The sequence below is a fragment of the Apodemus sylvaticus genome, chromosome 22 (assembly GCF_947179515.1).
Source record: "Apodemus sylvaticus chromosome 22, mApoSyl1.1, whole genome shotgun sequence".
NCBI lineage: Eukaryota > Metazoa > Chordata > Mammalia > Rodentia > Muridae > Apodemus > Apodemus sylvaticus.
This window is the reverse complement of record NC_067493.1, coordinates 31,753,627-31,779,874: the sequence shown is the minus strand read 5'-3', so window position 1 is coordinate 31,779,874 and position 26,248 is coordinate 31,753,627. Positions and strand designations below refer to the sequence as shown.

The window sequence follows — 26,248 nt, the reverse complement described above, 5'->3', positions numbered from 1 at the left end:
GGTTTTGTTGGGTTCAGGACTCTGGAAGGAACAGGAAGAGTCTGTACCGAGCTGGTGGTAGGTTCAGGGCTGCTCCAGAAAAGGAATGCGGGGGCGGAGTCCTGGGGCGGGGGCGGAGCCCTCTGGGGCGGGGGCGGGGCGTGCTCTAGTGGGTGTGGCCTCATCAGGGCTTTTAGTCTCCTGGGAGCATGGTCCAAGAAACCCAGACACCTGTTGCTGAGGCGAACTTGGCTGCTGTATCTTCCCACTCAGGACTCGGCTTTGACAGGCACGAGGCAGGGACTGGGGTACTGGTGAGCCCCTACCTCTCAGACCTTTCTGGACCTGGGTAGGACCCGCAAGTTTCCCAGGGGAGACCCGGGCCGGGAGTAAGGGTGAGGTGGACCCCAAACTTTCCCATTCACAGCTGCAGGTCCTGGTGTCTTTGACGCGACTTGGATTCCAAACTAGAGGGTAAACTGCGGTTGTGGCCCTTCATCAAAATTTTAGAGTCGTAGACCCCAACAGAGAAACACTTATTAAGTCCTTTAGTGACCCAAGAGGCACTGGGGAGAAGTGTGGCTTGGCCAGGACTTTTTCTGCCTCCCCTAAAGGTGAGGTGGAAATCCAGAGTTTCCTGACTCCTCATTCCTAAGACTTCCTCCCGAGCAACCAAGCAGATTCCAGACAGACAGACAGACAGACAGACAGCTTTGTGGTCAGATTAAACCCCCAAGTCACCTCACTAAGAGGCCGCTGGTTTGGAATCTACCTGAGGCATGGGGTTGGGGCAGGAAGAGCTAATAAGGGTTATTTGGAAGGCTGTACGTTAGGGAAACCTAGCAACCAGATGCAAGAGGTGGGGAAGGGGCAGACATTTCCATAATGAAGCTTCCAAGGGGGCTGGGGACAGCCCCAAGGACGCACTGAGAGAGTGGAATCAGGGAAAAGGAGGGACTTACCCATATCTCCCTTCCCCCCTCACGTCAAGCCCCCCCATCCCCCAACCTGTGACGGGAACTAAGGTGGCCAAAGTCTGCCCTGAGGTTAAAAGAAAAATTGATTGCTTTGCAGTCGGCCCGCAACAGTGGAGTTTGTGGAAAGATCGGTAGGAGGAGGCACTGCTCCTTGCGGTCTAGCCTGAACCCGGGGGGGGGGGGGGTGTCTAGAAGGCTGGACTCAGGCCAGACTGTGCCCCCACCCTTATGGGGAATGAGAAACGGCCTAGGTTCAGGCTGCCTGCCAGGGCTGATAAGGGGCCCTCTGGGGCTCCCACAAACGGTTTATCGCTTTTGGGGGGGACTACTTGCAGGGTTCAGGAGGGGGCACAAGCATGGAGCAGCGTTGGGGTCTACTTCGAAGAGTGGTAAGACCGCGTGTGGGGGGGAGTGGAGTTGTGGTTACATACATTAGGTCTTCCTTCGTGTCCCCCAGGCCCCTCCCTAATGCATAAGGTTGACCCCACCCATCCCCCTTGGGTCCCTCCTCTCCAGCCTCCAGAGCTCCCTTCCTCCAGGGCAAAGTCAGTGACCCCATTCTTGCCTAACCATCAGCCAAGCCTTAGGCCCCCTCCCCTAATCTCATGCCTGCCTCCCGCCTCCACTCAGCAACAGTGGTCCCCAAGACCCTCTCAGACCATTTACAGACGCGTGGAAGGCCCTCTGCGGGAGCACCTGGAGGAGGAAGACGGAGAGGAGGGGGCGGAGCTTCCTGCCCAGTTCTGCCCCATGGAACTCAAAGGCCCTGAGCGCTCAGGCTCCTGTCCCGGGAGGTCAGCTCCCATACCCTGGGCTGCAGCGGGTCGAAAGGCTGCCCCCTATCTGGTCCTGACCACGCTGCTAATCTTCACCGGGGGTGAGTGTTCCCTCTCTCCCCCTGGGCTGGGCACGTTTCTGGGGTCTAGTAGAAGAGGACACAAGAGAATCCCATCTTCCCACCTGCCAGCCTTCCTCCTGGGCTACGTGGCCTTTCGAGGGTCCTGCCAGGCATGCGGGGACTCCGTGCTGGTGGTCGGTGAAGATGTCAACTCCGAGGACACCCGCCGGGGCACGCTGTACTGGAGTGACCTCCAGGCCATGTTTTTCCAGTTCCTTGGGGAGGGGCGCATGGAGGACACCATCAGGTAAGAGCACAGCCTGGCTGCTGTGTGGTCCAGTGACCACTCATCCGCTCAGGCCGGAGCCCCGTCACTTCGCAGGTTGCCTAAAGTCCTCTCTTGGGTCTTCCCACCCTCTCCAGCCTCCCTGCTCAGCGGTCCTCGGTCCTCGGGAGGATGGCAGTCAGCAGGAGCTCAGTACCCTGAGACATCGATGATGGTTTATTTAGGAGATAGGCAGCTGGATGGACGAAGACAGGGAACCAGGGCCCGGTGCCATGTGTCTTTAAGGCCAGCACTCAGGAGGTAGATGCAGGAGGATTAGGAATTCAAGGTCAACCTTGACGATGTAGTGAATTGAAAGCTAGCCTAGGATATATGAATCCCCATCTCCAAAGCATAATTTGTGAAGTTAAATGACATTTTAACTTGATTTTAGGTAATGAAAAGGTAATGAAGAATGGGCACGAGAAAAAGATTAATATTTTTTTTCCATGTAATGAGTCGACCACATGATTTTTTTTTTCTCTTTGGGTTTCCTTTTTTTTTTTTTTTTTTTTTTTTTTTTTTTTTTTTTTTTTTTTTACAGTTATTTAGTATTTATTGGAGTGTGGTACTTGGGTGCCACTGAGCATGTGTGATGGTCAGAGGACAGCTTGCAGTGGGGTTGGTTCTCTCCTTCTACCATGTGGGTCCCGGGAATTGAACCCAGGCCCTCCTCCTTAACCACAAGCACCACTTACCTGCTGAGCCACCCCACCGGCCTCCTTTCAAATGTTTGTTTGTAGTTCTGGGCTCTGAACTTAGAGCCTTTAGTGCTAGTACTCTACAGATGAGCTACATCTCTAGCCCCTTTACTGTTATGTTTGATTTAATGTGTTTTGGTTTTACCTTTTTCGAATTGAGAGCTTGTGATGTAGCCCAGGCTAGACTCAAACTTGAGGTCCTCTTGTTTCAGCTTCCCAAGTGCTAGGATTATAGGTGTATACTTGGGTTTTCCTCCTCCTCTTCCTCCTCCTCCTCCTCCTCCACCTCCTCCTCTTCCTCCTCTGTACTTAGGATTGAAGCTAAGCTACTTCTGTCTTTAACGTATGTTTAGTGATTTGGATCGCGGTGTATCTTTTGACACACAGATGAGAGTTTGATCAAAGTAGATGACTTTGTCTCGCTAAAAAGACCTCCAATCTGAGGCTGGGGCCTAACTATGGCTTGGGGACAGAGAACTCCCCTCACATGGTCCCCTATAGAGCATGAGCTAAGTGTGGTGGCTCATGCCCATGATCCCAGCACCCGGGAAGTGGGAGCGGGAGGAGCAGGAGTTCAAGGCTATCCTTGGCTGCACAGTGTCTTCCAGACAAATGAGACCTTGTCTGCCCCCTCTTTCCTCAAACCCACGAAAGCCAAGAAATGGGTAGAACCGTCTTAGTGCTGAATTTTCCTAAATTCCCATCCTCTAGAACATAGTAAGGAACTTTAAAAAGGCAATACATTGAAAGCTCTGGAAATGTGGGCCAATGTATATGTTTCAGCCCAAGACAGACAGACAGACAGACCTACAAATATAGTGAGGACGAAGGGAGGAAGCCAGAACCTCAAAAGGTCTAGTTGGAAAGTGGGATTCAGAGCCGGCAAGATGGCTCAGCAGGTAAGGGATTGCTGCCAAGCCTGATGACCTGAGTTCGATCCCCGGGGTTCCAGGGTGGGAGAAGAGAACCTGGTTCTAATTTCTCCTCTCATCTCCACAAGCTCAAGGTGCCGTTTTTGGTATATGTGAACATAGGGATCAGAGCGCACACACACACACACACACACACACACACACACACTAAAATAAAATAAAATAAATAAATTAATTAAATAAAGTAAGGTGGGATTCAGAACATTGAGGGATGTGCAGATAAACCCTTCCTACCTATCTTGGACTTAGTGTGGGACTTAATACTTTGGCTGGGCCTGGTGGCAGAGGCCTGTAATCCTAGTTATTTGGGAAGCTAAAACAGAGAAGTTACATGCCTGTGCCTGGCATTTCAAGTGAAATACCTGGATTTCAAGTGAGTCTGTGGCTAGCCTTGGCTATTCAGGATAGCCTTGTCATAAAAATAGGACAGAAAAAAGCGTTGGTTTGAGGTACAGTGATCTACAATCTGACAGAAGAGAGGGAAAGAGGGAAGGGAGGGAGGGGGAGAGGAGTTAGAGAGCCGGGAGGTCAGGAAACCCAAGAGTCCCGTGGGAGATGTGGCCACCTGAGAAAGGCCAGGTCTCTGCCAAATGGAGGGCAGATTGTCCCCCTGCATGAGAGGGCAGTATGAAGGCTAGTATAGGTGACAGACTCTTGGGCAATGACAATGGAAGTAGACCAGGTGATCTCCTGATCTCCGGTCCTGGAGCCCAATCCTCCTGCCTCCACCTCCCAAGTACTTTCACCTGAATTTGAGGCTAGCTTGGTATACGTGACACGCCATTCCAGCTCGCGTTTACCATTTCGGTCTTCTCGTTTTTTCCCACTTGTGCGGTGTGGTGTGTGTGTAGGGGTCTCTTTCCTGGCCCTTAGAGTGATTTCTCTCTGCTCAGGCTGACCAGCCTCCGGGAACGCGTGGCTGGCTCAGCCAGGATGGCCACCCTGGTCCAAGACATCCTCGATAAGCTCTCGCGCCAGAAGCTGGACCACGTGTGGACTGACACGCACTATGTGGGACTTCAGTTCCCGGACCCGTGAGTCTGGGGATGCGACAAGGGGGCGTATTATGCAGGGGGGTCGCACAACCAGGAACGCTCACCCTCAGCTATCCTCAGGGCTCACCCTAACACCCTGCACTGGGTGGGTGCAGACGGGAGCGTCCGGGGAGCAGCTACCGCTGGAGGATCCGGAAGTCTACTGTCCCTACAGCGCCACGGGCAACGCCACGGTGAGGTTCCCGGGATGGGGAGCCCATGTGTCCTCATCCGGTAGTCATTGGGATACCGGCCGCGAGGCCTCACCAATCCCCGCCTTCCCAGGGCAAGCTGGTGTACGCCCACTACGGGCGGCCGGAGGACCTGCAGGACCTGAAAGCCAAGGGCGTGGAGCTGGCCGGCAGCCTCCTGCTAGTGCGAGCAGGGATTACCAGCTTCGCCCAGAAGGTGAGGGTCCCAAATAGGACATCGTGTGAAGTGCGATATAAGTGGTCTGGGAAGCAGGCGTTCCTGCATGGGAGTGATCTAGGAAGCTGTCACCGGGAGAAAAGAAAAATCAGGCACATTTTAAGAAAATGTTAGCATGGGGGGATGGAGAGATGGCTCTGCGGTGAAGAGCACTGACTGCTTTTCCAGAGGTCCTGAGTTCAATTCCCAGCAACCACATGGTGGCTCACAGTCATCTGTAATGGGATCCCATGCTCCTTTCTGGTGTGTCTGAAGACAGTGACAGTGTACTCATATATATAACATAAATAAATAAATAAAACTAACTGGGATAATCAAGAAAGAAAGAAAGAAAGAAAGAAAGAAAGAAAGAAAGAAAGAAAGAAAGAAAGAAAGAAAGAAAGAAAATGTTAGCAGCTGGGCAGTGGTAGCACGCAGGCCTTTAATCCCAGCACTCAGGTGGCAGAGGCAGGCAGGTCTCTGTGAGTTCCAGGATAGTCTGGTCTAGAGAACTGGATCCAGGAGAGCCAGGGCTACACAGAGAAACCCTGTCTCAAAACGAAACAAAACAAAATGGAAAGAAGGAAGGAAGGAAGGAGAGAGTGAGAGAGAGAGGGAGGGAGGGAGAGAGAGAGAGAGAGAGAGAGAGAGAGAGAGAGAGAGAGAGAAGGCTAGCATGATGTAGTCTGTAACCCCAGCTACTTAGGAAGCTGAGAGGCAGGAGGATTGTAAATTCAAGACTTGCTTGGGCTACACAAGAAAACCATTCTCTCTCTCTCTCTCTTTTTTAAATTAAATAATAAAGAGCTGGAGAGATGGCGCAGTGGTTAAGAGCAGTGACTGCTCTTCCAGAGGTTCTAAGTTCAATTCTCTGTAATGGGATCCAGTGCCCTCTTTTGGTGTGTCTGAAGATGAGCTACAGTGTACTCATATGCATTAAAAATAAATAAATAAATAAATAAATAAATACATCTTTTAAAAATTTAAATAATAAAAGCAGTGCTGACAGTGAGACTTGGTGGCCCCAGTCTGTCATCTCAGTGCTCCCATGGGAAAGGCAGGAGGATTAAGATTCATTTTCTGACACATGAAGAATTTAAAGCTAGCCTGGAATACATGAGAGTCCATCTTAGACACTAAACCACAGGGACAGGGAGATAGCTCAGTGGGGGAAAGGCACTGGACACCAAGCCTGAATCCCACCTCTGGGACCTCTGAGTCCCAGGAGAGAGCCTGCTCCTGCAAGTTGTCCCTGACACACAAATAAATAAGCACATGTCATTTTTTTCCTAAATAAAAATGACATATGGGCATGTGATGGGCACCGTTGACAGAGTGCTTGCCTGGCATGCCAGGTATCTGTGTACCACATGTGTGCCTGATGCTTGTGGGGGACAGAGGGGGCATCAGATCCCCTGCAGCTGGAGTTACAGATGTGAGCCGCTGATTAGGTGCTGAGAATCGAACCTAGAACCTCTGGAAGAGCTGCCAGTGCTTTTAACCACTGCGCCATCTCTGCAGCCCTGAGCAGAGAGGCTCTGGAACGCTCCAGAGGTGCCAAGGGAAGGCTACAACACTGAAGTGCCAGGTGACATATGCTGCACACGGTGGTCCCTTAAGGATGACAGCTGCAAATGAAAAGAGCCTTTTTTAAACCTTTCCTTGCTTTTCTGTCCCCACCCCACCCCCACCCCCACCCCCACCCCCACCCCCGCCTCAGGTGGCCATTGCCCAGGACTTGGGGGCCCATGGAGTGCTAATATACCCTGACCCAGCAGACTTCTCCCAGGACCCCCACAAGCCAGGCCTGTCCGGCCACCAGGCTGTGTACGGACATGTGAGTCTTGGGGGGAAAGCCAGAGCTCCCTTCCTGGAGCCCAGGGATACACAAACGGGCTTGTTTCAGAGTGGGTACCCCTTCCTCTTTAGGTGCACCTGGGAACTGGAGACCCCTACACGCCTGGCTTCCCGTCCTTCAATCAAACCCAGTTCCCTCCAGTAGAATCATCAGGCCTTCCCAGCATCCCCGCCCAGCCCATCAGTGCGGCCATTGCACACCGCTTGCTCAGGTAAGGGGGTGGGGGTGAGGGGGGCTGGGTAGGGGGAGTCGAGGTGGGAGTTGAAGTTAGCTGGAAGGTGCCTTTGGTGACTGAGAAGGTGACCTGCGCCTGGGGAGATAGTTCTGATAGTAAAGTGCTTACTGCTCAAGTGTGAAGACCTGATCTACATCACAAAGAAACCCTAAGTGCGTGTAAACTCCAGCCCCAGAGAGGAGACAGGGATTCTCTGAGGCTCGCTGGCATCCAGCTTGGCTGAAGTATGGAGCTCCAGGCCCAGTGCAGAGCCTGTCAAACAGAAACCGAGGCGTCCTAGTGATGACTCAGTGAGTAAAGGACGCTTGCCTCACACACTCAAGAGAGAACAAACTCCCACAAGTGGTCCTCTGACCCCCACACATACACTGTGGCACACATGCACACTCACATACAAAAAGTCAAATGTACTATAAACTTTTTTTTAAAAAGGTGATTTGTTCCTGAGGTCAAGATGCAAGGTTGACCCTTTGGCTTCTACACACACACACACACACACACACACACACATGCACACTTCTATACACACATACATGCATACACACACAAAACAAAGCCAGGCCCCACCGTCTGGCACACCCACAAGTGCTAAGGACCTTTACACAGGACACAGCTTATACCGTAGTCCACGGCAGCCCCAGGCCGCACTGTCCTATTGATCAGGCTGCAGAGGCAAAGATCTGGAGCCGAAGGGCTTTAGGCTGTTCTGCAGCCTAGGCCACACTACCACCTCAAGACTTTTCTGCCCCATTTCTTTCCAGGGAACTCACAGGCCCTGTGGCTCCCCAGGAATGGACCGGTCACCTCTCAGGTTCTCCTTATCAGCTGGGACCTGGGCCAGCCTTACGCCTTGCAGTCAACAACCGTAGAGTCTCTACCCCCATCAGTAACATCTTTGCGTGCATCGAGGGCTTCGCAGAGCCAGGTGGGCGTCTCTGCCCAGCATCTCCCTAGCTTAGGGGAGACTCTGCTCCTAACCCCGACCAAGGAGGACTGAGGCAGGAGGCCCTGGAGAAGGCCCAGGGATTGGAGGCTGATGAGGGCTGGCAGTGTGGAGCCCTCCGAATGGGCAGTATGGCTCAGTAGTGAGTTCCCTGTGCTCATGGGTATGTTGGATGATGTTATACTAGGGATCTAGACGTCAATCAGAAAAGCAGGTTAAGGGAGATGCAGAACATGACTGACCAGATCGGATCCCAGAACATCTGTAAGGGTTTAGCCAGGCGTGGTAGCTTACATCCATCATACCAGCATTCAGGAGTCGGAAGCAGGAGGATTCTGAGTTCAAGGCTAGCCTAGGCTACATAGCCTGGGCCCCAAGACCCTGTATGAAGCAGAAGGCACAAGGGGCCAAGAATGGTGGCACACACCTAGGGACAGGAAATCAGAAGTTCAAGGCCAGTGTGGAACATAAAGCAAAATAAAATAAAATAAAACAAACAAAAAATCCTCTAGCAAAATAGAATGTCCCCGGGAGTTGCGCAGCTGACAGAGTGTTTGCTTAGCATGGGAGAAACTCTGGGGTTGATCCCAGCACCTGTCATGGTGGCACATGCCTGCCACCTGAGGAAGTGGAGGCAGGAAAAGGAGAAACTGAGGGCAGCCTTGGTTATGTGAAATCCTGTCTCCAGAAGAAAGCGGAGGAAAGTGTGTGTTTGGGTCCCAAATGCCTACTAATGGGTCAGCCATCTGGGCAGAGTCGAAAGAGATAGGCGTGGTCCTTGGGCCCGGCCAAGATTAGAGAGCTCTGGTTGTAGAGATGGGGGAGGGGCTGTGGCCTGGAAGCTGACTGGGGGCCTCTGAGAGGATGGACTGGAGCTCTGCGGGCAGCCACTCCAAAACTGCGTGGAGGAGGAGACCGTGTAGTTCAAGATGTGGGCTCTACACATATCTTCCTTCAGATCACTACGTTGTCATCGGGGCCCAGAGGGACGCGTGGGGCCCAGGAGCAGCCAAGTCTGCAGTGGGGACTGCCATCCTGCTGGAGCTGGTTAGGACCTTTTCCTCCATGGTCAGCAACGGTAAGGTCAGAGCCAAGACCCCGCGTGCGCTGGGGCTGTGTCCCGAGCTAGGTCAAGGTCAAAGGTCGTTGGCGGTGTAGACTGGAGAGAGGCCGCTTGGATCTGGGTCCTCTGATTGGAGGATCCAGCGTGTGGTTCTAGGCAACTAACCTCATCGATATAACACATTGATTTCCTCATCGATGTGTTAGCCTGGGGTAGACGAGATACCTCAGTGGGTTAGGACACCTGCTTCCAAGTCCGGTGACCTGAGTTGGATCCTCAGAAACCACGTGGTAGAAGGAGAGAGCCAGCTCCCAGGAATGGTCCCCTGATTTCCACACATAGGCCACCATATGCATGCATACATACACACAAAAATATTTTTAATTTTGGAAAGGCATGCCCTATAATTCCAGCCCTCAAGAGACTAAGTCGGGGTGGGGGTGGGGGAATCAACCTTTCAAGGTCATTCTTAACTGTATAAAAAGTTCTAGGCTAGCCTGGGCTACATGAGCCTCTGCTTCATAAGAAAAAACAACAACAAAAACAAAACAAGACAACAGCAACAAAAAAACTGCCTCCCAAGTCAAGTGTGGAGGCATATGCCTTTAATCCCAGTACTCTGCAAGCAGAGGCCGGCAACCTCTTGACTTTGAGGCCAGACTGATGTACAAAATGGGACCCTGTCACAAACAGGAAGCAAAAGCTTGATTTAATAATAATAATAATAATAATAATAATAATAATATAAAAAAGATATTGGGCAGTGGTGGTACATGCCTTTAATCCCAGCACTGGGGTGGGTGGGTGGGGTGGCGCAGAGGCAGGCAGATTTCTGAGTTCAAGACCAGCCTTGTCTACAAGAGTGAGTTCCAGGATACCTAGGGCTACATGGAGAAACCCTGTCTCAGAAAAAAAAAAAAAAGAATTAAAACCAAACAAACAAAAAACAAAACAAAGCAAAAATAACCTGGCCAGGCATGGGGGCACACATCTGTATTCCCAGCACTCAAAAGGTAGAGGCAGAGGGATTGCTGTAACTTCAAGAACTAGCCCAGGCTCCCATAGCAAGTATCCAGCCAATCAGGGCTACATAGCACCTGTAATTACATCTGTCGGAGGCAAAAGCAGATTATCTTTTTGTTTGTTTTGTTTTTTTGAGATACGATTTATCTGTATAGCCCTGGCTGTCTTAGAACTCGGTGTAGACCAGGCTAGCCTTGAACTCACAGAGATCTGCGTGCCTCTGCCTCCTGAGTGCTGGGATCAAAGGCATGGGCCACCACTGACCACTTGCAGGTCTTCTTTTACCATATAAGGGATTGAGGCTAGCCTGGGCTACACATGGCCCTATCTTAAAACAACAATAAGAGCAGTGAGATCAGGCAAGAATAGGAGTTGGAGCCCCAGAATCCACATGGTGATAGCAGATTGTCCTGCAGGTTGTCCTCTGACCGTCACGTGCCCCCACTGTGGCAGGTGTGTGTGCCCATGCATGTACAAATAAAATTTAAAAATTAAAAACTCAATAGAGACTGGAACACCAGAGTGAGTGTCCAAGGCCTGGGTGACAGATAAGCAAGAAATAGCAGCTTCTAGAACCCACTCCAGTGCGTTATTGTTGAGTCAGTCAGGGAGGATCCAGGGTGACGGGGTGGCCTGCGATGCTGGGTTCATGAAGAGAGGAGACCCTCTGGGGACCTGAAGAGAGAAGGATGAGGTGGGGGTATTGACCCTCTGTTTCATCCCTCTGCACGTAGGGTTCAGACCTCGAAGAAGTCTTTTGTTCATCAGCTGGGACGGAGGTGACTTTGGCAGCGTGGGATCCACAGAGTGGTTGGAGGTGACTTGGGGTTCTGGGTGTGGAACCAGATGATGGGGAGATGTGGAGGGGGCAGCCTTCCTTTTCCATAATCTCCTCCGCCCCCGACACACACAGGGCTACCTCAGCGTGCTACACCTCAAAGCTGTCGTGTACGTGAGCCTGGACAACTCTGTGTTGGGTGAGCTAGGGTATCGCTACCTCCTGGCCCTCTCAGGTGGGTCTGAGCAAAGGAATCTCTCCCTGAGCCCCGCGTTCCTCCCCTCCCTTCTCTTCAGGAGATGGCAAGTTCCATGCTAAGACCAGCCCCCTTCTGGTCAGCCTCATCGAGAGTATCCTGAAGCAGGCAAGAGGGCACTGGGACTGGGGATGAGAGACTCTCCAGGGAGGGGCAGTGCGAAGGGGGCAAAGGCTGATTTGTGCCCCTCATCCAGGTGGATTCCCCTAACCACAGTGGGCAGACGCTCTATGAACAGCTGGCGCTCACCCACCCCAGCTGGGATACTGAAGTGTAAGTGGAAATGAAGACTGCGGGGGCGGGGGTGGGGGGGTGGAGACTCAGGAGAAACTGAGTCCTCAGAGGCCTCCCATCTGCCTGTCCTCAGGATTCAGCCCCTGCCCATGGACAGCAGTGCATATTCCTTCACAGCTTTTGCGGGGGTCCCAGCTGTGGAGTTCTCCTTCGTGGAGGTGAGACTCCCCGGCCCTTGCCCCAGGACACCAGGCCTCAGCCTGTCAGCACCACGTTCCTGCGCCCAGCCCCTCCATGTCCCGGCAGGACGATCGGGTGTATCCGTTCCTGCACACGAAGGAGGACACGTATGAGAATCTGCACAGGAGGCTGCGAGGTCGCCTGCCCGCCGTGGTCCAGGCAGTGGCTCAGCTCGCGGGCCAGCTCCTCATCCGGCTGAGCCACGATCACCTCCTGCCGCTGGACTTCGGCCGCTATGGAGACGTGGTCCTCAGGCACATCGGCAACCTCAATGAGTTCTCTGGGGATCTTAAGGTCCAAGATGCCAATCGCGCTTCCCAGCCTGCAGGGGCGCTTCGTTACTAGGGGTGTCTGACTTCTCCTCTCCCCAGCCCTGCGATCTAGGTCCTGTCCTCCAATCGGGTCCCTTTTACTTTATACCTCCAGTCACCTAATCCTTGAGGACACATCCCTGGGATCCGCCCTTCCTAACCTCATAGGCCTGGTGACCTCCCAGTATCTCTTTCCCTTTCTCTTTAGCGCTTTAACCGCACCCGTATCACCCGCATCGGTGCTGGCACCAATCTGTCAATCTTAAAGTGTGCCTCGCCCACAGGCGCGCGGGCTGACCCTGCAGTGGGTGTACTCTGCAAGGGGGGACTACATCCGGGCGGCGGAGAAGCTGCGGAAGGAGATTTACAGCTCCGAGCAGAATGATGAACGTCTGATGCGCATGTACAACGTGCGCATCATGAGGGTGAGACCCCGCCCCCGCCCGCCCCCTTCTGGCCTGGTGGTCCCTTATCCCAGGACCCAGCCTTTGTAAAGCATTCCGGCCCCTACGCTTTCTGTTGGCTGCTCTGTCCCTGTGTTCTGGGTGTACTATGCAGGCTTCACAAACCAGCCAGGCAAGAAAACCTGACCTGTCACTTTCACAAGCTCTGCCAGGTGATGAAATGGAGAGTCAGGGCCTGACTCTTTGTTGTCTTCTGTTTAACCTGCAAGTCTAAAATAGTTACTCCATGGATTTTTGCAGAGAAAAAGTTCCAGACCTCTTACTTTTAGACTGTGTGGCTTGGGTCTTGAAAGACAGGCAAAACATAGGTTGATGTGAGGAGAAGAGGTCATTTCAGGGTGGAGGGTGAGGCAGGGGAATGGACCCAGCTTTTTTGGGGAGCTGCACATGGATCATCAAAGCCAGAACAGAGATCCTGTGGAGGACTGAACAGTGCATTCGGGGACCAGCCTTTAAATAGTCGAAGAAATTTGGGATTTTATGTGCTTTGGGGGGAGGGGCTGGGATAAAATCAGAGTATTGTGCGTGTTAAATAGGAGATTTACCACTGAGCCACGCCCCCAGCCCCTTTCTGGGGGATTCTAGGCAGGGGCTCTACCACTGAGCCACGCCCCCATCCCCTCCCTGGGGGATTCTAGGCAGGGGCTCTACCACTGAGCCACGCCCCCAGCCCTCCCTGGGGGATTCTAGGCAGGGGCTCTACCACGGAGCCACGCCCCCATCCCCTCCCTGGGGGATTCTAGGCAGGGGCTCTACCACTGAGCCACGCCTCCAACCCACCTTTCATTCACATTTTGAAAGTTTGCCTGATTGCCCAGAATAGCCTTGAACTCACTTTGTAGTCCAGGTTGACCTTGACCTTTGACCCTCCTGTAACTGGTATTACAAGCCAGGTTCAGGAGTTTGGATTTTGAGTGTCTGGGCTTCACGAAATTTTCTTACAGGGAGGTGAGGTGACAAAACAGAATGTGTAGGAAGGATTCTGGAGAGAGTACCAATGGCCTGAGGGGAAACAGACTTCCGCTGTCCTGTGTACCAGGCGCAGGTGTCAGCATGTGCCTGTAGGGGGCGCCTAGACGGATGGTAATCGAAAATGCACGGCTCCCTAAACCGGAAGTAGGAAAAATGCACAGCAGGGTGTGAACGAGGGGTGCGATAGGATAGTAGTGGCTTTTGTAGCGAGCTACCAGGGCCCACGGCTTTATTTTATTTTGTTCAACAGCAGGACTTCCTGCGAGGCTGTGAGGCTGGCAGCAGTGTGGGCTCAGAGAGGCGAAGACACATACCCAGTATCACCCAGGAAGTAAAGGATGGAGAAAAATTAAAGATGAGGGACTCTGCTCACATAGCCTGTGCTCGGTATCACGAAAGAGAAAGACGGGGTAGGGAAAGGAAGGAGGGGAAGGAAAAGAAAGGAGAAAGAGGAAAAAAGGAAACGGACTGAGGCTGTACTAACGTTGACAGCGAGCTTTCTGGTATGCACGAAACTCTGGGCTCCACCTCCAGTACCAAATAAATCTCCCATCTCTGGGAGGTGAAGACAACTAGCCCTGGCTGCATGACGAGACCCTGTCGGGGGGTGGGGAGGGAGGAGGAGGGAGAAATGTGGGTTCCGAGGAACCCGATGCATCATGTTCTACCACTAAGCCACACCCTAGCCTCCGGAACTCATATTTAAGAAGGTGATGCTGGCATGCGAGAGAGTGAGGCTATGTCCAGATGGCCCCTAATTCTGTAGGGCAGGATCTTAGGAAAGAGTCGGCAAAGTGAATTGGAAGCCACGCCCTCTGAGGTTCTGTTTGAAGCCATGGGCACACGGGGACTGTTGAGCCGATATTTTAAAAGGTGTAAATGCTGCTCGTGTGGAGGTGCGCACCTGTGAATCCACAATCTCAGATCTCCTGACGCTGAGTCAAGAGAATCGTGAGCCTGTGGCCAGTCCGGTCTGCACAGCCTGGGCTACCATAGTGAGTCTTTGTTTCATAGAAAAAGAAGCGAGCAGGGATAGAAAGGCAGGCTCAGTTGGTAGAGTCTGCGATGTAAGCATGAGGTCTTGAATCTGAAGCTCCACTTCCCGTGTAAAAAGCCAGGCTCAGTGGTGGATACCCGGACCTCAGACTTCGGAGGCAGAGAAGCCCAGAGCCCACTGGCTAACTAGTTTAGCCAAATTGGCAAGTTCCAGGTTCAGTGAGAGACCCTGTCTCAAGAAAACAAATTGGAAAGTGATTGGGGAAGACTTACCGGCTACTGACCTTGGTCTACACACACACACACACACACACACAAGAGATGCGCTTTTATGCAAGACACATCCTCTGCCACTCTAGTCCCAGGGGATCTGACACCTTCTTTTGACCTCTGCTGGCACCAGGCCAATATGCGAGGCACACACATACACACAAGACACTCGTGGTACACAAAATAATAAATCTAAACCGAAAGAAAGGCAGGCAGGGAAGGATTAGAACCTAGACAGATCTCCCTGGCTACTGGTGACGTCAGGTGATGGGTCTTCCTCATTGGACAGCCTAAGAGAGGCGGTCCTACTTGTGAAGCAGGCACTAGGGTCTCAGGGTGGATTAGCATCTGTTGGAGCGGTCAGCAGCGAACAACCTGGCATCTAGACCTGTTTTCACTTTTTCGTGCAGGTGGAGTTCTACTTCCTGTCCCAGTACGTGTCGCCGGCCGACTCCCCATTCCGCCACATTTTCCTAGGCCAAGGCGACCACACTTTGGGTGCCCTGGTAGATCACCTGCGGATGCTGCGCTCCGATGGCTCGGGAGCCGCCTCTTCCGGGTTGACACCAGGACTGGGCTTCCAGGAGAGTCGCTTCCGGCGCCAGCTGGCACTGCTCACGTGGACGCTGCAGGGGGCAGCCAACGCACTCAGTGGCGACGTTTGGAACATCGATAACAACTTTTGAGGACAGAAGCCCTCCATGGGCCCCACGTGATTCTCCTTTCTCCCGATTTGACTGGTGCGGGCAAAGGAGGTTGCAGAGATTGCAACCTAACCTCATTAACACCCTTGGATCTACAAGGCTGGTGAGCCGTATTGTCTCAGTGTGACTGTCATGCCGTTGCTCATCTAGGAAGCGGTTTTCTTCCCATCACAGCCCTTCTGCCTTCAGGAGCAAAGTTCCCCATATCTAGAGACTATCTAGACGCTGGGATCTGACCAGCTCTGTCAGCGGGGGAGAGGGATAGCATCATTATCTTATGACACATGGGCAGTATGTGGGCGGCCCAAAGGGATTAGATGTCAATAAACCAATTATAAGCTCTGTTGTCCATAAGCAATTTAGCTTCCTCGTCATGCTGTACCAACTCCTCATATCCACCTCTAGGAAAGGAGGCATAGGAGGCACCTGCCAGCATGCTTGCAAGATGCAACCCACATGGGAAAAATAACTGTTCTAGTGTCTAAGAAAACTGCCTAAAGATAATGGACAGGAGGTGGGGAAGTGGAGACAATTCATCAGGAATGGGTGATTGCTGCCAAGCCTGGTGACCTGAGGTCAGTCCCCAGGACTCATGGCGAAAGGAGAGAACCAGTTCCCACAAGTTTTCCTACATCCTCCAAATGTGTGTCCGTAAATGCACAAATAGATAATTTAAGGAAAAAAAAAGTGGCTTTGTGGTTAAGAGCGCTGGATGCCATTCCAGAGGACACTGGTTCTATTCCCAGCACCCACGTAGCCACTTACAACTGTCTATAACTCCAGTTGCTGGAGACCAGATGCCCTCTTCTGGTATCCATAGGCACTGCACACATGTAGGATGCAGACATGCAAGCAGACAAAATACCCATACATGTAAAATAAAAACAAATTTAAAAATTAGTTTAAATTATAAATTAACTCAAAGAACAATAAAAGATTAATGCCTTTAATCCCAGCAGTGGGCTGGGGGCGTTGGGGTGGGACCTCTATGAGTTAGGGGTCAGATTGCTGGCCTAGGCATACATAGGAAATTCCAGGGTAGCCAGTACTATGCTGTGACTCTCTCTCTCTCTCTCTCTCTCTCTCTCACACACACACACACACACACATACACACACACACAGAGGACAACCATGATGATCTTGATCTGACCACGTGGTACAAGGGGAAAAGCTGCTTCCTGCAGGTTGCATGCTCACGCGTGGGTGAGCAAGTGTATATATATATATACACACACACACTAAATAAACAAATGTTAAAAAATACTTTAAGATGAAAAGTAAGGTGGACAGGTGCTGAGGAGCCACGCCCAAGCTTGACCTCTGACCTCCGCATGCGAGTGCACACACATGTACTCACACACGGTGTGGACCCCTATGAGACTGGTCACATACCGCTTAGGTTGACCCTGTCATCTCTGGGATCCTCTATGGCCAACCTTTGTCCAGTGAGGGTGGAGACCTCGCTGTGTGGGCTATAGGTAAGGAGATGTTTGCACGATGGTATTTCTTTCTCTTTGTATTTAAAAATTATTAATTTATTGTAGTTTTATTTATTTCATATATGGGTCTCTAGAATCAGATCACTAGGCTTGCTGGCAGGTGTCTTGACTAGCTAAGCCATCTCCCCCTCCCTTTCTACCTTTCTCCCTCCCCTCCCCCTCTTTTACACACACACACACACACACACACATACACACACACACACACACCTGTTTTGAGACAGATTCTCATTATGTAGCCCCAGGAGTCCTAGAACTCAATCTGTACACCAGGCTGACCTTGAACTCTGAATCCACCTGCTTCTGCCTCCAGGAGTTAAAGGCTTGAGCCACCACACCTAGCCTTTTCTTTTTTATCAGTAAATGTTTATTTTTTATTCGAAATATTTTTATTTACATTTCAAATGATTTCCCCTTTTCTGGCTCCCCACTCCCCAAAAATCCCATAAGCCCTCTTCCCTCCCCCTATTCCCCCATCCACCCCTTCCCACTTCCCTGTTTTAGTTTTCCCTGTACTGCTGTGCTGAGTCTTTCCAGAACCAGGGGCTTCTTTTATTTTCTTTCTTTTTGTTTTTTTTGTTTTTGTTTGTTTGTTTGTTTGTTTGTGTTTCTCTGTGTAGCCCTGGCTGTCCTGGAACTCACTCTGTAGACCAGGTTGGACTCGAACTCAGAAATCTGCCTGCCTCTGCCTCCCAAGTGCTGGATTAAAGGCGTGCACCACCACCGCCCAGCTCATCTAGCCTTTTCTTGTCTTTTCTTCTGAAGACACGGAAGGGTTCACTGTAGCTTTGAACTCAAGCTCCTACTGACCCAGCTTCCTGAGTGGTAGGGTTATAGAGTGTATTGTTAGGTAGACAACCTTTAATGCTGAGTTAAAACGAAGAACTGAGCAAGCCAGCACCTGCCAGGCAGAATGGGGTGTTTATGCTATGTAGACAGTTTTAAAAGATGTATTTGTTTCTCCTTTACTCATATGAGTGCATGCATGTAGGTGCGTCCACTATGTGCCCAGGGATTCAGAGGAAGGTGACAGAGTCCCTGGAACTGGAGTTATAGTTGGTTGTGACCCGCCCTGTGGATGCTGAGGACCAGACCTGGGTGCTCTGCAAGAGCAGCGAGTGCTCTTAACCACTAAGTCATCTGTGTGGCCTGAAAAGAAAAAAAAAAATTAAAAGAAAACGAAAGGTCCATCGCCAGGCATGGTGTTGCACAACTTTGATTCCAGGCAGAGCCAGCCTGCTCTACAAAACTACATAGTGGGACTCTGTCTCCAAAAAAAGGTTCCAAACCAGGACTACATAGCAGGACCCTATTGCAAAATACCACTGGGAAGCAGAGGCAGGTCTCTCTGTGCTTAAGAACACCTACTGTTCTCTTTCAGAACATGTGAATTAGATCCCCAGTGCCCACGTCTGGTGGTTCACCGCTGCCTGTCACTCCAGCTGGTGGAGTGTGGTGGTTTGAGTGAGCTGTCCTGGTGTTGAATACTTACTTGGTCTCTCGTCGGTGGCTGTTGGCCACAGAGGTGTGTCACTGGGGTGGGATCTGAGGAGCCAGCAGACTAATGCCATTCCCTGCTTCATGCTTGTGGTTCAAGATGTGAACTCTCAGCTGCTGCCCCAGCCCCGTTACCGGCTCTGTCCGCTCTATCATCATGAGCTCTATCATCATCATCTTAGAGAACAAGCCCAAAATAAATGCTTGGTCTGATAAATTGACTTGGTCATGGTGTTTCATTGCAACGATAGAAAAGATGGGAGGTAGGGGGAATGGAGAGATGGCTTAGTGGTTACGAGCGCTGACTGCTCTTCTAGAGGTCCTGAGTTCAATTCCCAGCAACCACACGGTGGCTCACAACCATCTGTAATGGGATCCGATGCCCATTTCTGGTGTGTCTCAAGACAGCTATTTATAAAATAAATAAGTAAATCTTTAAAAAAGAAAGAGAGTGCCGGGCAGTGGTGGTGCACGCCTTTAACACCTTTAATCTCAAAAACAAACAACAACAACAAAAAACAAACAAAAAAAAACAAAAAAAAAACAAAAAAAAGAAAAAAAACAGAGAGAGAGAGAGAGAAAAGATGGGAGGGGTATCTGAGGCCTTCTTTTGGGTCTTCACCATCACCCCCCCCACAGACACACACACACATACACACACACACACACACACACACACACACACGGCACATACAAACAAATAATGAAATAAAAAACAATATTAAAAATAACTATGGGCTGGAGAGATGGCTCAGCGGTTAAAAGAGCACTGACTGCTCTTCCAGAGGTCCTGAGTTCAAATCCCAGCAACCACATGGTGGCTCACAACCATCTGTAGGGGAATCTAATGATATCTTCTGGTGTGTCTGAAGACACCTGCAGTGTACTCGTATAAATAAAATCTTAAAAAAAAAAAAACAAAACAAAAACGTATAAGCCGGGCTATGGTGGCACATGCTCGTAATCCCAGCACTTGGGAGGCAGAGGCAGGTGGATTTCTGAGTTCGAGGCCAGCCTGGTCTACAGAGTGAGTTCCAGGACAGCCAGGTCTACACAGAGAAATCCTGTCTTGAAAAAACCAAATCCAAAAAACCAAAAAGCCAACCAAACAAACAAACAAACAAAAACGGAGGGAGAGACTCCATCTCAAAACTAGGATGGTGGAGCCAGCAAGATGGTTCAGTGGCTAAAGGCGATTGCTGCCAAGCCCAAGCACCTGAGTTCAATCCCTGGGATCCACATGGTGGAAGAGAGAGCAACTCCTGCAAGTTGTCCTCTGAGCTCCTCACACACTGCGGCACGCAAGTATGCTCCATCCCATAAATTAAATGTGTGCAAATTTAAATAAAATAAAAAATAAGGTGAAGAGCAACTGAGAAGATCCCTGAGGTTGACCTCTGACCTCTACATGTACATACACACACACACTCAGACACACACACTCACACAGACACACAGACATACACGCAGACACACGCAGACACACACACACACAGTCAAGACACACACACTCACAGACACACACACAGACACACACACACTCAGACACACACACTCACAGACACACACAGACAGACACACACACACACGGACACACAGACATACACGCAGACACACACACACACACACACACACACACACACACACGCACACACGTTGCTAGGGGAGTGTGAAAGTCCCAAAGCCCCCACAGCCAAGCTGGGGAAACTGAACATCTGTCAGTGCAACAGACTGCATCTGTCCTAGGTTAGTTATCTTGCTGGTTCTTGGTTGCAAATCACCCATCTGTCTGGTGTCCCCAGGTCCTGCCCCTCCACCCCTTCCCTGCCTCTGAAGGAGGGCAGGCAGGCACCAGATGATGCCTTCTGAAGACCCTGTCTTCGGACCGCCTCAGTCTACCACACAGAGTGAGGTCATGTGTCAGGCCATCCCCCCACCCCACCCCCACCCCAGATGCCTGCAGGGGCCTTGGGGTTCCTGTCCCAGGTGAGCAGAGGTCCTAAAGAGCCAGCCTGGGGCTGAGATGGCTTTGGCAGGGAAAGAGCTTTGACTGTTCTTTCCAAGCAGCAGGGTTCAGTTCCCAGGGCCATGTTGGGCAGCTCACAACCACCTGTGATTCCAGTTCCAGGAGATCCGACACGATCTGCTGGCTTGGTTGAGTGTCTGCTTGCCCATGGCACACGCACACACACACACACTCAGAGTAACACAAGACACATACATTTTTTTATAATTAACTTTTTAAAAGAGCCTGGAACCAATGGAGAGGCCTGGGTATGCAGCCCTGCTGCTTGGGTGCTTGCCCGCTGGGCTCAGGGTTCTGGGTGTCTTCCCGGTTCCACAGAAATGAGGGACGAGGTGACACGTGCCTCTAATCCCAGCACTCAGGAGCTGGAAGCAGAACTGGAGATTCCAGGTTAGCCTCAGCTATCTAACAGAGGCTAGCCTGGGCTACATGAAGATTCTCTCACAAAACAAAGTGGAATCAACAAAATGGGTCTGGGGCTGTCAGGATATTCAGTGAATAAAGGTGCTTGCCACCAAGGCTGATGACCTGAGTTTGATCTCTGGAACCGGGAGAAGTAGAGGTCTGAGTCCCAGGAACTGTCCTCTGACCTCTGCTTGGAGGCTTGCGCCAACGCCCTTCCCCCCAAAACAAACGAATGTTAAAAACAGTGACAACCAAGTAGCATTTTCAAAAGCCTACTTAAAGGGGTAAGGCAGGGGGGTGGAGAAGTTCAAAACCAGCTGGGAGCTAGTTGGGTGGGGAGGTGGGCAAGGGGGTTGTCTCAAAAATAAAGCCAAAACAAAAGAAAAAGAGAGGAAGGAAGGAAGGGAGGGAAGGAGAGAGGGAGAGAGGGAGGGAGTTCTAAAGTCAGCAAAGTACCCAAGGGGATGGCATGTGTGCAGCCTTGCAAAGCGGCTCTGTCTGCTTCAAACCGGTTGTTATAGTGTAGGGCGGGATTCTCCAAGGAGAAGAACTGATAGAATGTGCACCTGTGTAAATGGAGGGGAGGGCCTGGTGTGTAGCACAGGCTGTGGTCGGGGTCTGACTATGGCTGTGTCCTGGAGGAAAGACCAAGGGTCCGGCAGTTACTGAGATCGCCAAGGCTGGATATCTCGAGGATCTCTAGAGAGCTGCTGGCCTCCAGTCCATGCTGGAATCCCCAAGAATCAGGGACACACACCACACCGCGCGCGCGCACACACACACACACACACACACACACTTAAAAGAAGTAAGAAGTTTGGGATAAGCATCCTACATTTCCCATTTTGATTTTTGAAATTTATTTTATTCAACTTGGAAAATGAGTATAAATCCCTGGGTGTTTGTTGTGGGGAGGCCGACAATCCATGGGTGGGTGGGAGGAGGGAGGGGGAGCAAGGTGCAATCGTCACAGTGGCTGCCTTAGGTCCCTGCCTGCGAAGGAGAGGGTGGGGGAGGTGGGCTCGGCTAAGAGCTCAGGTCCGGAGGAACACCATGGTGAGGAGGCCTGAAGGTGGAAAAAGAAAGAGTCCATGGAGGAGTCTTCCTCTTCCTGCCCTCTCTCCGGAAGTGGGCCCTGTGCTCCTCTACCGTTCTCACCTAAGACATAGGCCGCAACCAGCTTCTGCCCCAGGGACACATGCAGGACTTGAGGCAGCTGGCTGCCCAGTTCGTCCTGCAGAGGCAGCAGCAGGAAGGCCACGGAGATGACACCGGTCAGCAAGAACAGCAGGAAGGAGCTGGTGGCCAGCTGTGGGGGGGCGTCTGCAAAGGGGGGCGATGAGTACCGGGGGCCGCGGTGTCTCAGCGGTCGGGATGGACAGGGAGATGAAACCACTTTGTTTAGGGTTGATTCACATGCATGTAGCCTAAGATGGCCACAAACTCACTACGTATGCAAGAGCGAGTCTTGAATTTCTGATCCTCCTGCCTCCCCCTCCCAAGTGCTGGGATTACAAATGTACAACACCATGTCCGGCTCTGGTTATCTTTCTTGAGTGTGTGTGGGTGAGTGGGTGGGTGGGTACATGGACACGTACGTGTGTGCTACGTACGGCGGCCAGAAATCCACCTCGGGTGCCATCTGACTTGTGTTGAGGAACAGGGCTCTCACTGGGACGGGAACTTGTCTGTTAGACGGGCTGACTGCTCAGCCAGCACCACGGATCTGCCTGTCCCTGCATCCTCAGAACTGGGATTACAGACACACTGCCAGCATGTCACCAGCTGCCGGGGAATGAACTCGGGCCCTTGTTCTTATGCAGCAGACACTTTACCAACTGGGCTGTCTTCCCAACACTCTTATTCAGATGTTTTTCTAAGTATTACTACGTAGCTCAGGCTGGCTTCGAACCTGCAATCCTCCTTCCTTGCTCCCAAATGCCCATGTGGTGTAATCCCAGGTTTGTGCCATCATGTCTTTGTGTTTACATTTTTTTAATATTTATTTTATTATAGATATGAGCACACTGTTGCTGTCTACAGACACACACCAGAAGAGGGCATCAGATCTCATTACAGATGGTTTTAAGCTACCATGTGGTTGCTGGGAATTGAACTCAGGACCTCTGGAAGAGCAGTCAGTGCTCTTAACCACTGAGCCATCTCTCCAGCCCCTGTGTTTACATTCTATTATCTTCTAAAGGTACCCTGAGAATGCTCTCTTCTCCTTGGTGCCCCTGTCCTGAAGCCATAAGAAGCTCTGTCCTCTGGTCCCCACTTCCTCCTGCCTTCTATTCTATGTTCTCAATGTCCTGGGCTGACAGGCAGGGACCTCTGTATCTCTCATACCCAGCACACAAGAGCTGACTGCTCAGTGCAGGTTTTTCATTGAACTGAATGTAGCTGGCACCTGATAAGAGCCACTGTAGTTGGAGCTGGAGAATAGCTTGTCCCTCTGATTAGAAGCTAGAAACCAAGGCAACTGCAAAGTCTTCTTCCTCTTACCTGATGGAAAACCTCAACCAGGATCATCTATATACACACACAGAGAAAGACACAGACAGACAGACAGACACACACACACACACACACACCCCTGAACCCAGAGACTACTTCAAACCCGGTTTAGTTTATTTCTAGGGTAATGCTACTGCTTCTTCTCTCCCTACAGAATTCAGGAGTCCCTACTGCAGGGCTGGGGTTATAGTTCAGCAATAGAGCGCTTGCCTGGTATGCCTTAGGTCCAAGGCCAATGCCTAGTACTGCAGAAAAACAAAACTGGTGGAGAGATGACTCAGTTAGTAAATGGCTGACCGTGCAAGCATGGGAACCTGAGTTCAGTTCTCCAGAACATTCTTAAACCTGGGCATGGAAGTGTATGTCTATAATCCCAGTGGTTGGGCGGTGGAGGCAGGTGGACTCTGGATTGCACTGGCCATCCAGCCTAAGCAAATAAATGTATATTAGGTTCAGTGAGAGAGACTGTCTCAAAAAAAACTAAAGGTGAGGAGAGATTGCACATGCGTCCAAATACAGGCATTAGCATTCACATGCATATACTTACATAATACACATATGCAATACCACACATACACCAAAAGAATCTGTTCAACTCACTCTCCTGAAGATGTCTGGCTGGGGTTGGTCCTGTCCATGTAGGAGGCCCTGGGTTGGGCGTTGGCTCAGAATGTCCCTGAAGCTCCAGGGGGTATGCTGGGGCCCGCAGAACAGAAGTGATGTCTTTTCTTCCAACCACTCGGCCCTCGGCCCCGTCCTCAGACAGCTCAATGCGGAATCGGTCCTGGACGTCATAGTGGCTGGGGATGGGGGCCACGTGCCGTATCACACTGACCCATTGGGAGAAAGGAAGAGAGAGGCAACCAACCAGGTAAATCCAGATCTCCTCCCCAGAAACTTTTTCCAGGGTGACTGCGGTCAGCAGGTGAAAAGATTCTCAGACCACAGGCAACAGGTGGCCACCGTGACGCCCGGCTGCTTCCCCGACCTCCCCACTTACATGTCAATGCAGGACTGAGGCTTCACATATCCCTCGGCATCGAACACCGTATACTTGGCAGGTGCTGTACACAGAACTGTCGGATAAAGATACGCGAAGAGATCTTAAGCAAGTTTTACTTAGAGCGCTTCACCAGGGTCCCTTAGGTCAGCAACACCAGAGACGGGCATGATCTTTTTTCAGACCCAAAGCTAGGCATCTTGCCTCTTGACTAATTCCTCCAGCCCACACAGTCGTTCCGTATCCTGCTACCAAACCCCAGATCCCTAGCTCTAAGCGCCCGGACTCTTCACCTCGGAAGCGAAGCGCAGTTCCCGTGGGGTTGTAGAGGGTCAGCAGCTGCCGGGGTCCACTTCTTTGGTCCGCCCTGAATACTAGATCCGGGGGAAAGACCAGCACCGGGACAACGGGTCCTGAGGAAGGAGGGGAGCCCCGGGACCCCCGCCCAGGGGCCCCCGGACCCACCAGCTCCTGGTCCTGGGGCGCCCCACGGCGCATGCAGGCTCTGGGCGGTCGGACATCCGAGGGCAGAGCTCAGGAGGACAAGAGGGTCTTAGAGTTTAGGGCTAGTGGCGCGGGGGACGAAAAGAGGGCAGGGTGAGACCATGAGCAGAGCGAGGCCTGATGTCACCGCTGCCTTGGAACCCCGCTAGACGTGGATCCTGCAGCCCCAGGCCCGGGTTCCCAAACCTCTTCCCCTGCCAGCTGGGCCCCAGGTCCCGCCCCCAAACCGCAGCGCAGTGGCCACGCCCACCCGGCTACACTCCGTCCCGCCTCGACGCTTCCCAATCCGGGTCTTCCGGTCTGGGGAGCAGTAAACCTGCCCCGTCTCTGGCCGCGCCTTTTCCGGGTCTTCCCGCTCCGGTCTCCGGACGGACGGACTCCGCTCCCTTGAGAGCGCCTGATCTCCAGGTCACCGAACTGTGTCCCCGACCCCTCTCCTTAAGCTCGGCCTGTGCCCTGCCCGGATTCCGCCTGTGAATAGCCGCTCGTACTGTGATAATCACCTTGCGGTCAAAGTTTCCTCCAGTCAACTTGTGCCCAGACTAAGGGCGCCATCTTCCCGAGAGTTCCTTTATGCACTTCCGCCGTACGGCCTCTCTCATTGGTGGATGCTGTATCCCTTCCGCCCCGGTGTACGCTGATTGGTGCTCTTTAAAGACCAAACACGCCCCCTCGGCACCACTGATTGGCTTGATCTTGGGTAAGAATTTTTTGTGTGCTGTGTTCCTTCTGAGATTAGGTGGGAGAGGCCGGACTGGGCTACTACCTAGCGTTTGTTTATCTGGCTATTTTGAGGTCATCCGATAGTAGATATTTTTTAAAATCCATTTCGCTTTTCTTTCCTTCCTGATTAAGTCAGTAATCAATACGCAGAATTGGATGTGGCAGGAATCTTAACCAGCTTCGATTACACATTTTTTTAAAGAGGGGAGGTACTGAAGGGTTAGCTTAGCGGTTGAAAGGACCCAGGTTCGCTTCCGGCATTGACATAGTGGCTCATAACCATCTGTAACTCCAGTTTCGGGGAATCGAACGCCCCAATTGACCTCTGCCAGTACGTGGGTCATATACATGTAGAGAAAACACTCGATACTAAAACTGCTTACAAGGCTCTGCCCCTATAGGTACTTAACAGTTGCTGGGAAGGGAGAGACATTTTCTTCGTTGGGATAACCATTATTAAATTGCCTATGCCGGAAGCAACCTCCGTAAAACTTACTGGTTGAGCCAAAACCGAAACAAGAACCACCAAGAAAG

General features: G+C 51.6%; 2 protein-coding genes across 3 annotated transcripts; one reads left to right on the top strand and one right to left on the bottom strand.

The window, feature by feature from the left end:
• Window positions 1-173: 173 nt before the first annotated feature.
• Tfr2 (transferrin receptor 2) lies at window positions 174-15,895 on the top strand. Its single transcript, XM_052168174.1, is given in 20 exon segments — window positions 174-293; window positions 1,292-1,345; window positions 1,587-1,833; window positions 1,924-2,101; window positions 4,646-4,786; window positions 4,868-4,916; window positions 4,918-4,980; window positions 5,072-5,194; window positions 6,915-7,031; window positions 7,124-7,263; window positions 8,049-8,212; window positions 9,189-9,308; window positions 11,051-11,133; window positions 11,230-11,293; window positions 11,391-11,458; window positions 11,547-11,623; window positions 11,718-11,802; window positions 11,891-12,118; window positions 12,420-12,560; window positions 15,248-15,895. Coding segments are annotated over 20 exon segments (2,523 nt in total). The 5' UTR covers window positions 174-188; the 3' UTR covers window positions 15,524-15,895.
• A 5,509-nt stretch (window positions 15,896-21,404) lies between these two features.
• Mospd3 (motile sperm domain containing 3) lies at window positions 21,405-25,581 on the bottom strand. Of its 2 annotated transcripts, XM_052168358.1 has the most exons (6): window positions 25,495-25,581; window positions 24,781-25,053; window positions 24,488-24,563; window positions 24,088-24,317; window positions 22,129-22,293; window positions 21,814-22,036 (listed from the first exon to the last, which is right to left on the bottom strand). In XM_052168358.1, the coding sequence occupies exons 2-6, from the start codon at window positions 24,983-24,985 to the stop codon at window positions 22,005-22,007; spliced, it is 708 nt and encodes a 235-aa protein (XP_052024318.1). In that variant the 5' UTR covers window positions 24,986-25,053; window positions 25,495-25,581; the 3' UTR covers window positions 21,814-22,004. The 2 variants fall into 2 exon arrangements, with proteins under 2 accessions (XP_052024319.1, XP_052024318.1); XM_052168359.1 differs by lacking the exons at window positions 21,814-22,036; window positions 22,129-22,293; window positions 25,495-25,581 and adding an exon at window positions 21,405-21,605 and having other exon boundaries at window positions 24,781-25,470.
• Window positions 25,582-26,248: the final 667 nt, after the last annotated feature.